General features: G+C 34.6%; 2 protein-coding genes across 4 annotated transcripts; both read right to left on the bottom strand.

Annotated features, from left to right (window-relative positions):
* Positions 1-492: 492 nt before the first annotated feature.
* On the bottom strand, positions 493-1,879 carry Gas41 (YEATS domain-containing protein 4 Gas41). The gene is made up of 4 exons (XM_011067331.2): positions 1,635-1,879; positions 1,237-1,518; positions 968-1,148; positions 493-889 (listed from the first exon to the last, which is right to left on the bottom strand). The coding sequence occupies exons 1-4, from the start codon at positions 1,680-1,682 to the stop codon at positions 717-719; spliced, it is 684 nt and encodes a 227-aa protein (XP_011065633.1). The 5' UTR covers positions 1,683-1,879; the 3' UTR covers positions 493-716.
* Positions 1,880-3,184: 1,305 nt separating this feature from the next.
* On the bottom strand, positions 3,185-11,237 carry Pfrx (6-phosphofructo-2-kinase/fructose-2,6-biphosphatase). 3 transcript variants are annotated; one of them, XM_011067329.2, is made up of 7 exons: positions 10,865-11,236; positions 8,375-8,802; positions 6,776-7,147; positions 6,313-6,414; positions 6,008-6,242; positions 5,412-5,539; positions 3,185-4,192 (listed from the first exon to the last, which is right to left on the bottom strand). In XM_011067329.2, exons 1-7 carry the CDS (start codon positions 11,046-11,048, stop codon positions 4,136-4,138), a joined length of 1,506 nt encoding a protein of 501 aa, XP_011065631.1. In that variant the 5' UTR covers positions 11,049-11,236; the 3' UTR covers positions 3,185-4,135. The 3 variants fall into 3 exon arrangements, with proteins under 3 accessions (XP_011065631.1, XP_011065632.1, XP_087259047.1); XM_011067330.2 differs by lacking the exon at positions 3,185-4,192 and adding an exon at positions 4,339-5,227 and having other exon boundaries at positions 10,865-11,237; XM_087402921.1 differs by lacking the exon at positions 3,185-4,192 and adding an exon at positions 4,339-4,887 and having other exon boundaries at positions 10,865-11,237.
* Positions 11,238-12,607: the final 1,370 nt, after the last annotated feature.

The raw sequence follows: 12,607 nt of genomic DNA, 5'->3' as shown, positions 1-12,607 counted from the left end.
TGCTGACCTTTGCTCCGTTTTTATCTTTTCCGTTGGGATTTCAGTTTTTGATCCAAAAAATCTATTTCCATCTAAACGGATCTTCTCATATACTCATCTTTATTCTGTTTTATCTTTTTTAGTATTGTAATTCTGAATTTCTTCTTTCAAAATTCTTGATTTTCGAAAAACACGTCCACTTACTTTTTTGATTATTGTCTCAATATTGTGTCTTCATGAGTTGAGGAATTACGCGCGCTTTACACTATACATCGACTTATTAAACGAAATTACAAATATAGGAATGGACTGTTGATCTATTAAAATCGATGCTGTCAAACATAATGAAAAATCTTGACATTGTTTCACTTGCAAATTTTTCAGATAGTTTTCTTTTGGATATACAGGTATCTCACATAAGTGACTAGACGAGCTAGATCATTAAAAAAAAAAACATTACATTAGAAATAAGTAAGTTTTCATTGCGAGTACGACTAATGAAAACTGTCCATGTTGAAAAACAGAGGAAATTTTATTATCTTACCAGTAATGTTGAATATATACAATGAAATAGAATTTTTTATTACTTACAAATTAATTAAAATAAAATCTATAAAATTATAATTACAAAATTATGTACACTTTATACATGGGAAAAGATCTTATATTTGTTGGAGCAAGTCCACAAATACCATCTACTTGTTCAATATCATTATTTCAATTTTAAAGTAATATCATTACGCGACAGATAAACTTCCACCAGCTTTAGAAATCTTTGCAATCTCTTCCTTGAATTTTGCAATAGTCTCTTTTGCCAGAGTCAATTTCTCTTTCAAATCTATCACTTCGAGTCTAATCTTGTTGCGTGCCTCCATAATATCTTTCATCGTAGATTCTTTCAATGCTTCAACTGCAATAATTATAAATTTATTAAATTATCATTAAATTAATCCAAGATGAAATATACATCCATAATTTGAATACAAACAGTCTGTATTATGTCGCCAAGCTCCAAGCGTCATTGGCCTACTAGAACTCAGTAGATGTTGCATCAAAGCTGTTGGATCCTGAAAAACTATCTCCTCATAAAATTCGGATACTAGACTCTTCTTTCCCAGTTGTATCTCGGGCGTCGATTGAAACAATTTCAATATATGATATACTGTTACCTGAAATTGATTCACATATTTTTTATAGTTAATGAAATAACAATTAGATTCGGGAATTTTTAGTCTCACAGCAAGCTTTTTCACTTACGGGACGTTCGTTTGGATCATGAAAATAAATCTTAATGACTATCTCAAATTCTCCCCAGCCAGTTTCCGTCAATTCATACGGTGGCTTTGTCACAATACGATTAGGATTGTTGTAACTCTCATGCAGCTTGAAATGCACTTTCTTCACATAGGTAGACATGTCCTCGTTATTATATGGTTTGACATACACGGTCCACTGATGCGTGTGTCCATCTTCCTCTCTCTTTTTGCCAAAGTACCGCGCCACATTTCCGTAAACTATAGGCTTGATTATTGTAACTCCCTGTTAGAAGCAAATCACTTAATAAAGTAATATGTCAATTTTTATTAAACAAATCTTGTAGCGGCAAACTTATTGTAAGTAGTTTGTGCTACAGTTTATTAATTTTTTTAGGTTACCTTTATTCTACCACCAGAATCTGGACCGAACTCATTTGTGGATGCCATTGCCTTCGCGATAAGCTTGATATCACAATCTCGCAAGTTATCGGTCTAACAAAGTCACAACTTCAAAGAGTTATTTCAACTCCAAACTTTCAAAAGTTCCTTAATTTTTCTTCCGCCAACATAAATATTTACTCAATTCCCAAGCGCTATCTAACGGATACCGGTTGGAAATGTTAGAAATTAATATGGCGGCATATCAGCGCACAGTATATATGTACGTATTTGTGTTTTAAAAAGTGATCACAATGATTATATGGTCATATTATTTTTAAAATTATATATAATAAGATAGAATAATAAATATGTAAAAAACTAGAAGGCACAATGTAAAGCCGGATAAAATTTAATTTTAGCTGATTTATCTCCGTCATATAATATTTACACACGCACATTCGCATGCATACGCGCGCGCGCGCCTTATATATATGTGTGTGTATGTATGTTTATATATATATATATATATATGTGTGTGTGTGTGTGTGTGTATGTTTATATATATATATATGTGTGTGTGTGTGTGTGTGTATGTTTATATATATATATATATATATATATATAATGGATTCTGACTTGTCCTCTTTATATAAAGGGAGCTTGTCCTCAAAGTTTGTCTTTTAAAAATTGACTAAAATAAAAATTAATGGATATAAACATTTTTTCATATTTATATATAGGAATAAAAGGAAGGAAAGGGACAATACATCTGTTGTCCGTCTGATTGGAGGGGCTATGGGCGTACTATCGCTTTCAATTGTTGTATTCTTATATATAAATATTTATATTCATTAATTTATATTTCAGTTAATTTTTTTCAATTAATTTTAATTATTCTAGTTATAATAAATATAGGATGTAAAAGACAAACTTTGGGGACGAGCTCCCTACTAAATATAAAAAAAAGTTGATATAAACATAGCAAATCCACTGTTATCGAGATTATTAATAGGGCTCGGACACGATCTCTCGATCTCAATCCGATTTTTATAGAGACATTTAAAACTTTTTTAATTTATTCAGATTGACATCAAAGGCATATATAGTACTCCAAGTATCTTTGATGTTTATGAAACTATTCGCAACCGCTCGGAATTTATAACGTCACAATTTCAACATAGCCGCCGCGACTAGTAAAGAGTCTTAAAAATTGAATACATTTTTGAAAGAAAAGCGATAATTTAATAACTAAATAAAACAAAATTTTATTCTACACAATTTCGCTTCTCAGAAAATGTCCTTTACGAGATTTGTATATCATTCTTAAAAAAAACACGCTTACTTTTTAATATTAAAGAAAATGCTTATATATTATCAATTTTAATGACTCAATGTTTCATCATTTATCTGGATTGAAAATTCATTCATTTTCTCGTAAATAAATATAGCGCATGTATTTACGTATATATGTTATACATACAGAATAAATCTTCTACGTAATACACGTATAACTCATTATAAATATAATATAGGAAAAATATAGGAATATCTAAATCAGTAGAGGTGGATTAATTCATAAAATTGCATGTGTTATTTATTATTATGTTTCTCAATGATCGAGATACATATCCATATCGAAATTCGTACGTAATTCAGCTACTTAATATACAAGATCGCAACGTACATGTTAGAATGGATTGAACTGTAACGTATTCGTTAGCTTGATCGGAAGTATTATCGCACAATCTAAAGTATTGTACTATTATATCTCGATACCTTTACGTAGTCGAGTATTATTATCAATGTCACAATTTTACGATATTTGGATCCATTTCGGAGTCGCTTTGAAAAGCATCCGACGACAATTCCGAGATAATGTTTGAAATATGGAAGTAAAAAAGAAATATCTACTTTCAGATTCGCGAGCGAGCACTTCGAAGTACGTATCTGCCGAATAAAAGTAAGATTTATAGACTTGTGTCTTGAAACCACGGTACGTGTCTATCGTCCAAGTATTGTTTATCAAGATATAAATACCTTTCTTCGGCAAATACTTCAAAGCACGCGCTGATCAGAGAACGCTTGTCTAGAAAAAAGAAAAAAAAGAGAAAAGAATCATCCGTCGTGTAAAAGACGCGTGTGTACGTGTACACGGGCTGACAGACTCTTCCTCTTCTCATCAACAATCATCCTCACATACGTTCTTCTCACTATCTAATTAGACGGCGATCGAAAAATATAAAAATCACACGCGCGCAGTACGTCCGTGTCCGACATCCCGTCCCACAGGATCTGCATCGTCGCGGAGGATCTTCCGCGTCTGTGCCCTATCTAGGATTCATAGGATACATCCGATCTGCGCCGATCGCGCCTCGTCTCGCTTTTGACACATGTAGGAAGAAAAGGGCTCGGATGCGCGCCGATTCACGCGCGCGAGAAGTCAGCTGCCGAATTTATGCTGCTTCAACGTCTTGGTATATCAACGGTAGGGAATAGCTGCGCCGTAAAATTCGTTGTTATCACGTGCATAGTACCTTCTCCTTTCCTCGGAATCGCTCTTCCAAATATCCTGGGATCTGAAAATTCAAAGTTCCACAACGGGCATTTTAGCATTTGCCGAAAATATATGTGTGCATTGCGGAAAGAAAAGAGCAATTTACATGTAGACGCAGCTGAGTAGGAGAGATTTCTCTTCTATCGAAGATACATGCTCTACAGCAGATTTGCGACAAAAAGATTTTATTAACGTATCAAAACAATTGAGATCAGATGCTATGCTACAGCTTCGATACAGGTCTTTGACTCTTTCATGAATAACCGATCACGATGCTAGCACCCGTTATCATACACAAGAATCAAACACATAATTGCGCGTGTACAAGTATAATTTGCCTTGTGTATCAGGAGATACAATCCATTCATCTTTTCTGTCTACATTTGCATTCTGATAATCTTTTATAATTAATTTGATCAAATAATTAATAAATTTCACAAATTTTTTAACTAAAAAATATATATATATATATCTACAAGAATATATAATATTATTTAATTTAACATAAATGAATTCATTATTTTTCTCTAAGCGATCAAAATCATAAATATGTTTAAATTACCTACATTATGCAATCATTACATACACACACACACATTGATAAGTACAAGTTTAATAAAAACTTATCATATCGCTGTGAATAAGCTTAATAAGAACACACATTAGCGTTTGGTACCATCACGATTCCGCAATGTCGATGCTTTATACTTATACTTTCTGAAAAAATGATGAAAAGATAAATCTAAAGATTAATAATTATCCAGCAAGAATACGATTACAAATAATTATCTTTTTATAATTTCACACAAGACTGACATTATGCGACAATTATATGTATAACAATATAATATTTTATATACATAATATAAACATAAAATTTAGAGTGTAAAACACACAAGTGACATATTTGTCCCAGGTCCGTAGGAAAAGTGCATGCGACGAATTTATAATTTATGAAAGTGGTTTTTTTGACGGATGCAGATGATTCTAGGATGAGGTTTTGATTAGATACAAGAAAATAGTCCATTTTCCATTACAGCTAACAGAGTCAGGCATTCTGGGAACATTAAAACATAAGCAGCGCATAGGAATTATATATTTTATTGGCATAAAGTATTGGTAACGGAAAATTTGCAAGCAAACAGCAAGATACTTGCTTTCGTCATCTCTACTTTCAGCAAGTAAAGCGCACTCGAGGGAGAAAGATACAGTTGTTACGACTTTATTATGATAATTTCTACCTTTGGTTTCGGTCGATGAGTATCCACAGCTTCTATCGGTAGTCGAATATGCTCCATCTTGCAACCATAGGCAACAGGTGTTAATTTCATGATGGTATGCAAAGGTACTTCTAAATACGGTAATTCATCTGAAATAAGAAAAAAAAAACAACTTGAATGAATTGTATTAGAATTAATTAATTATATTATAATACAGAAATAATTTTTTATTTTTATGGGGCATCTTATATTAGATATATGCTTTTCGTGCCGTATCAATGGAATATGAAAGAAGGAATCGCGTACTGCGTAGGAAGAATGAGTTACTTTGCTGAACAAAACGAATAATTACGTTACTATAATCCGCTTTTGCGTGCATGACTGTTTATCATTTCTTTTCTCTACACATTTTGATACGTCGAAAGTCAAAAATTATGCTTAACATCTCGACATTCCAATCTCTTCATTCTTGGACGTCATCACGTGTTATGTATTATCAGACATGTTATCAGTGATTGTATCACTTCGATTTGCGCATGCAAGTAATCAAAAGAGTAAGAGAACAAATTTCAATGTCCTATGAGACGATGATAAATTGTTATAATTAAAACACTGACCTGCACTCTTGTCCAGAAAATAAGCGAGTAAACATCGTATGACTGCTTGATGACTGACAACTAAAACATTACCCTGACGTTCCAGTTCCATTATCACAGGCTCCAGTCGTGCAACAAGATCTTCGTAACTTTCTCCCCTTGGATAACGATAGGAGAATTTGTTTTGATCTCTCGCGGCAAAGTCCGTAGGATATTTCGAAGAAATTTCTTCGTAAGTCATTTCTTCACAAATACCCTAAATTGATCCACAAAGAGAGGCCAAGGTAAGAAATTGCTTAACTAGTCTATCTAATGTTTTAACTTACAGCATCAATTTCGCTGAGAGCCTTCCACCTTTCTTGCGGTGCCTTTACATCAGCCGCAGTTTGAATGGTCCTTTTCAGCCAGCTAGTCCAAACTCTTAAGCCCTATATGCAGATATAATGTTGTTTAACATAAGAGTGAGATTGTTTCAAGAGTCGAGCGTAATCAAAGTAACATGCAGAGAATAATACGGCGCTTGTATAATGTATATAAAAAAATATGCGCACTTTGATCATTGAATATATAGTAAGTACATTATATTTTAAATTTTAATTTTCTTAAAAATGATTATACACATCTCTATCTATTCTCATATTATTTAAAGCTGAGATTATTATAATCGGAATTAAAATCAAATAAAATTTTTATCGCGACATATGTGTGTGTGTGTGTGTGTGTGTGTGTGTGTATATAAAATTAATAAATCGATAAAATATGCGTTGTAAGAAGGTCAAGAAGGATTACCTGTATATTCTGATTACTGATGTAATCTGCTAATGCCTTGCCATATTCATGGCCTCGCTCGCTCAAGTCCGAATCGCCGCCTATCCTGCCCTCGAGGTTCATCAGGCTTTCACCATGCCTGGTCAAGTAAATCGTACGTGGCACAATATGAATGTTCATAAGATAGTAAACTATTCTACTTTGTATATGGCCTTCGTGCTTATGGACCAGCACCTTCTCGCCGGTGTTGTATATTTTCATGAATGACAAGTCGCTCTCGCGTTCCTCGTCCAACGGCTGATATCGTTCCTGGTAATGCTCGATTCGCAGCATAAAGTCCGCAAGTACATCCTCCTTCTTCATGTTCGCATAATCCGGACTACTGACTTTCACCTGGATAACAGAATTAGAAAAGGTTTAAATAAATACTTGTGTTTATCAATCATATATCTATTAAATCAATTATATATTAATATTAATTTACGAATACTAATCTACTGCAACACAACAACCAATCGATATTTTCACACATACACACACACACACGCGCGCGCGCGCGCGTGTATATGTATATTCTGCTTCCTTTTTAAAAAAAATCTCTTTATTAATCTCATTAACCATCTTAAAAAGTTACGTGTGTACACGCACACGCACATGCACACGTACACGCACACGCACATGCACACGTACACGCACACGCGCGCGCGCGCACACACACACACACACACACGTTACGTGTGTGTGTGTGTGTGTGTATATATATATTGAATGTTAGTTAAATATGTTGCCATACTCAACAGAACAATTCTTTGGTTTATTTTAAGTAAAAAAGTCCATATAAACATGTGTCCTAAACGACTTAGTTTCCGAAATACAGAATGTTCGCAAATGTTTGACGAAACGGTAAATTGCTTTGGAAATATCTTCCTGCATAAATATGCCTTGCTTCACCATTCCTTGAATTACCATTCGCAAAACCGTAAACAAAGTGACAAATCAAAGTCAAAGTTACAAAATCAAAAATAGACTCTTCCTAGATCACTAGACTTAAATCTTTGGATTATTTCCTTTGGAGGCATCTGTAATCATTGGTTTATACCACCCCAATTGAGAATGAGAATGATTTGAGGAATCGAATAATTGCTTCATGCGAGGCAATACGTAACACACCTAGTATCTTTGAGCATGTACGTCAATCTTTGAGAAGAAGGCTCGATGGATATATCATGATGCAAGGTGGACATTTTCAACAATTCATCTAATTGTTTTATTTCATCAGAAAAACTGAAACCCGTTTATGTTTTTCTGTTTTTGACTAGTAGTCAAGCTGTATTTCTTTCAGACAAATAAACAGATTATTGCTACACGTTTAAATTTTTTTATTTCGGAAACTAAGCCATTTAGGACATATGTTTATATGGACTTTTTTACTTGAAATAAACCAAAGAATCGCTCTGTTGAATATGGCAACATACTTAACTAACACCCTGTATGTGTGTATGTGTGTGTGAGGGAGGGAGGGGGGTGGTGTGTGTACGTTAAATTAAAATTGATATTAATTCTCATATACAAACAACTTATTGTCCAATCGCTACTTTTAACTATTTCTAAAGTACATACTTCCATAATGTTCTGCTCGACGATCTCTGGATCATTGCACACCGATTCGACGAAGAATAGCTTGAAACCCATCTTGCGTACAACGATATCGCGTATCAGCTGACGTCTGTCGACCGTAGAATTGGTGGCGTCAAAGACGGCCACTTCTCCGTCACCGCTCTCCAGCCACTGGCAGACGTCATTTAGAGCGTCCTTCGCACACTGAGTGCGTATTGCCATAGCCTTTATATTGTCGGGACGGAAGAACTCGTGGCACTGATAGGCAGTGGTAGCATGCCGCCTATATTCGCCCAAGTTGAAAACCTTTGTGCTGATACCGATCCAGTTGAGGTATCGGCACAACTTCTTGGATATGTAGGTCTTGCCGCGAGCCGGCAGACCAACCATCGCGATTACATGAGGTTTATTCACGAAATTTGCACGTTCACCTGTAAAAGAGATGAAAATATGAAAAATAAAAGGATATCTAATAGAGATGAATATTGGACGCAGGAAATTAAATGCCTGAAGAATCATTAATAATCCCTCAATTGATAGAGCTATTTTTAGATATTATACGTATAAACATTATCAGGCACAAATACTCAATTACATTTTGAATATATGGTCTTCTTCATCTATATATATTGAAGCTAATTTCTATTTCGTATATTTAGACTGGATTGATAGACTGTATTAATTTCAATATCAACACGATAACCCAAAATCTGGTTCAATATTGTAGTATCGAGATACGTTATTAAATTTCGCGCTTCTACATGCAACAGATGTCCGTTCGACAATTGATATACTATCAGCTGTAATTTAGCTTTAAAAAATTGCAGTTACATAATTTGATCCTTGTTATCTATGTATATATACGTATGTGTACAAATATGCCACCTTCTCTTTTAACTCTCTTACGGAACTAGATCTAATCATACATTACGAGACACTTAGAAAATTTTTTTTCGAGATTTCTTGACGTGATGATCAGACCGTATAATACATATCATGGTTCTACTAATTATCTAATCATAAATCTCGAATACAGGAGATATAATTTAACATGGAGACGCTGTACTTGAAAAATGAAATAAGATACTTTAGAATTCGTCCGAAGTACTTTTAACTTTTTTTTAAAAATTTATATACATAATTATTCCAATCACATATCATTGTTAATCGTCGACAAATAATTCTGCCTGAAGGGTTTATAGTTTACAGTCTCCGTTTCGCATTCGCATATATCTTTAATAAAAGTAATATTAAAATAAAGTTAAAATAATAATTTTAAATATAGTCACATAGTCAGTTTTATCGGCTCAAGATTGAAAATACATAAATAAATCGTTTTTTATATGTGAATAATATACCTATGGATTTTTTTTAAGGGTGTTTATTCTTCTTCCTCGGATATTTAATACGCTTAGCGCATTATCTGAGGAGTAATTTATCAATGAGTTTGCTTCCTTGAAAGCCGATAATATGCATATATTACCATATCAAATTGTTTATCCTTGCACACGAAGGAAATGAAACATAGCTAATTCCATCAACAAACTCGGATATTATAAGAGAGATTCTTTTTGTTTTTGCCTTATTCACGAAACATTCCTCGAGTGCTCAAGGTTGCTAGTGGAACAAAAAGTGATAATTTATCTTGCAGTCTCAACGCGATATGCACATATCAAGTACATTCTGCTTGTCGAAATGTTTCTCCGGGAGGACAATGACTAAGAACAACGTTATAACGTTATTACGATATAAATGTTCCACGCGCTATCTGGAAAAAGATAAATATTTGGTTTTTTTCTTTTGTTATTTCACAACTTTTTTCCTGTTAAACTAAAAACTAAATGTATGCTAATAGACATGTCGGTGAAAAAAGAATAATAATTGAATAAGTATAATAATTGAAAGGATGCAATAAAACGACGCGCAACTAAGATCTTCAGACGAAATCGATTTAATTAATATGTGTTCGTGTCCCTCTGATTAGATTTATATTTTGGACATCGGAGAGAGAGAGAGAGAGAGAGAGAGAGAGAGAGAGAGAGAGAGAGGAGATACCTAAACAAATAAGATTGTCTTATCATTTTTGCAAAAAATATACGTGATGGTTAAATGTCGAAGGTGAATTCGCGTTTGTAGGAGTTGTAGCGTGAATCGAAAGTACAAGTTTTCCCGCTCCTGCGCTTTCCAGCGACGAGATCTGACGAGCTGACGAGACTCGACCTCGTATCTCGCGCGGATACGTAGACAGCAAAACCGGTGCGATGATCGCATTATTACAGGGGAGAAGACACCCGATACATTGACCGCGAGATCGGAGACCTTGAACTTGCTCCGAAACGCAATCGCGAGCTCACGTTCCTCGCACGTGTTTGATCTTACGAGAGTTACGAGTGCGTGGGGAAGAAGGATGACGAAGGGGAAAGGAGAAAGAGGTATAGCGCTGCGCACTAAGAGAGAGAGAGAGAGAGAGAGAAGAGACCCTCAAAATATTACCTCGAATTGGGAACGGTTTCGTCTGGATGGTATCCGACGTCGGTGGGGTGTAATGCATCTCGATTTCGGAGTCGGTCATCCTTCGCGGAGCCAATCTGTCCCGCCGTGAAGAAGAGAGACGACGTGAGACAGAGAGAGCCGGAGCGAGATGGAGAGCGAACGGTGAAGATTTGCATACACTCATGTGCAAGCTACCTCGAACTAGACACACTGTGTCGACGTACTACGCGTACTGACCGACCAGGAACGAGCACGAACGACGAACGGTCGGCAGATAGTCGCCGCCACCGCCACCGCCACCACCGACGGGTATCATACGTCACCTATCAGAACGACGAAACTGCGAGACTGTGTAGTGGGGACGGGGACGAGGACTCGGGGGAGAAGTGCTCGGCCAGCTCCGGGTCGGGCCGGGCCGGGTTAAGTTAGGTCTGATAAACAGACCTGTCCCATTGTGTCCCACTGATGGCGCCTCTTTCTCTCTCTCTCTCTCTCTCTCTCTCTCTCGCGCGCGCGCGCGTCTATGATTCACAGTTCCAGATAATTTAGATTACTACAGTCCTTGAGAATTAAGATAAGTCTCTTTCTGACCTGATAGGACAAAAATAATTCTGACATTGAACTCCTTATCTAGAAGAAAGGAAGTCTATATATCGTATCCAATATCCGATACATAAAATATTTAAGTAATCATATATACGATTTCGTAGAAACTTTTAAAGATGTTTCAAGCCGAAATGACTATACGTCGTGTGTAAACTCATGGATTACTTGTTAAGCTACTGCGACAATATATAAATTGTCACATGTTGATTTGCCAGTTGCAGGAATCGCAGACCAGTTGAAGTAGAATGAGATCCTGTGCACAGGAATTAAATACATATTATATTTAAATATTTCATTTAAATGTTTCACACAAAAGTTAGGTATATATTCGTAAATCTATCGTAAGCGTCACAAGCATCAAGTTTATTCAAAATATTTATATTCTGAATCCTAACAAGTTCAATATTTCAATTAAAATTATTAAATTAAAACAAATTTGATTTGTTTAATATGTCAAGTTTCTTCTAAAATTTTGCAATATTCTTCAAAAGAAGATAAATTCTTATTTTTAATACATGATGATGAGTTTTACTAAAATTTGTATTAAATATATTTTAAATCTATTACCAAGAAAATATTCTTTAAATTGTATTTCAAGAAACCAATCACTGAAAAGAAAAAAAAATAAATTTGTGAGTAATCACTTTTTTTAACAATAGGATGATGTTTTTCCATTTGTGATATCCCCATCTGGTTACTCCGTCGACGTCATAGCTATAGTTTTTTTTATCGCTGTTATCTTTCTACACTTATCTAAAACAAGTATATAATTACACAAACTGAAGAAAAAGAGAGGGGAGAAAAAATACAACAAATTCTACAAAAATCTAGAATTCATATTTTTTATTTGAGTTTAAATCTAAATCTCCATACTTGTATAGAGGACCATTCAAATACAAATCATAGATGTATATTTCCAAGGTATCTTCTAAAGTCAATGATTAATTCAACCAGCAAGAACGAATAGAGAGCATTGGAAAAAAAAATTAATTATACATATAATAGACTACTGTACAGGTATACATATATGTATTAAAATATATAGGATTTTCATAACACTGGAACTTTTTTTATTTTCAAATTAATCCAAATTTTATAGTCAATAAAGTCGGAGGCATGAATTAAAGAAACTTTTCA

This window comes from Acromyrmex echinatior, chromosome 2 (genome assembly GCF_024713525.1).
Source record: "Acromyrmex echinatior isolate Ae372 chromosome 2, ASM2471352v2, whole genome shotgun sequence".
NCBI lineage: Eukaryota > Metazoa > Arthropoda > Insecta > Hymenoptera > Formicidae > Acromyrmex > Acromyrmex echinatior.
The sequence above is the reverse complement of the archived record's forward strand: the minus strand, read 5'-3'. Positions and strand labels throughout refer to the sequence as shown.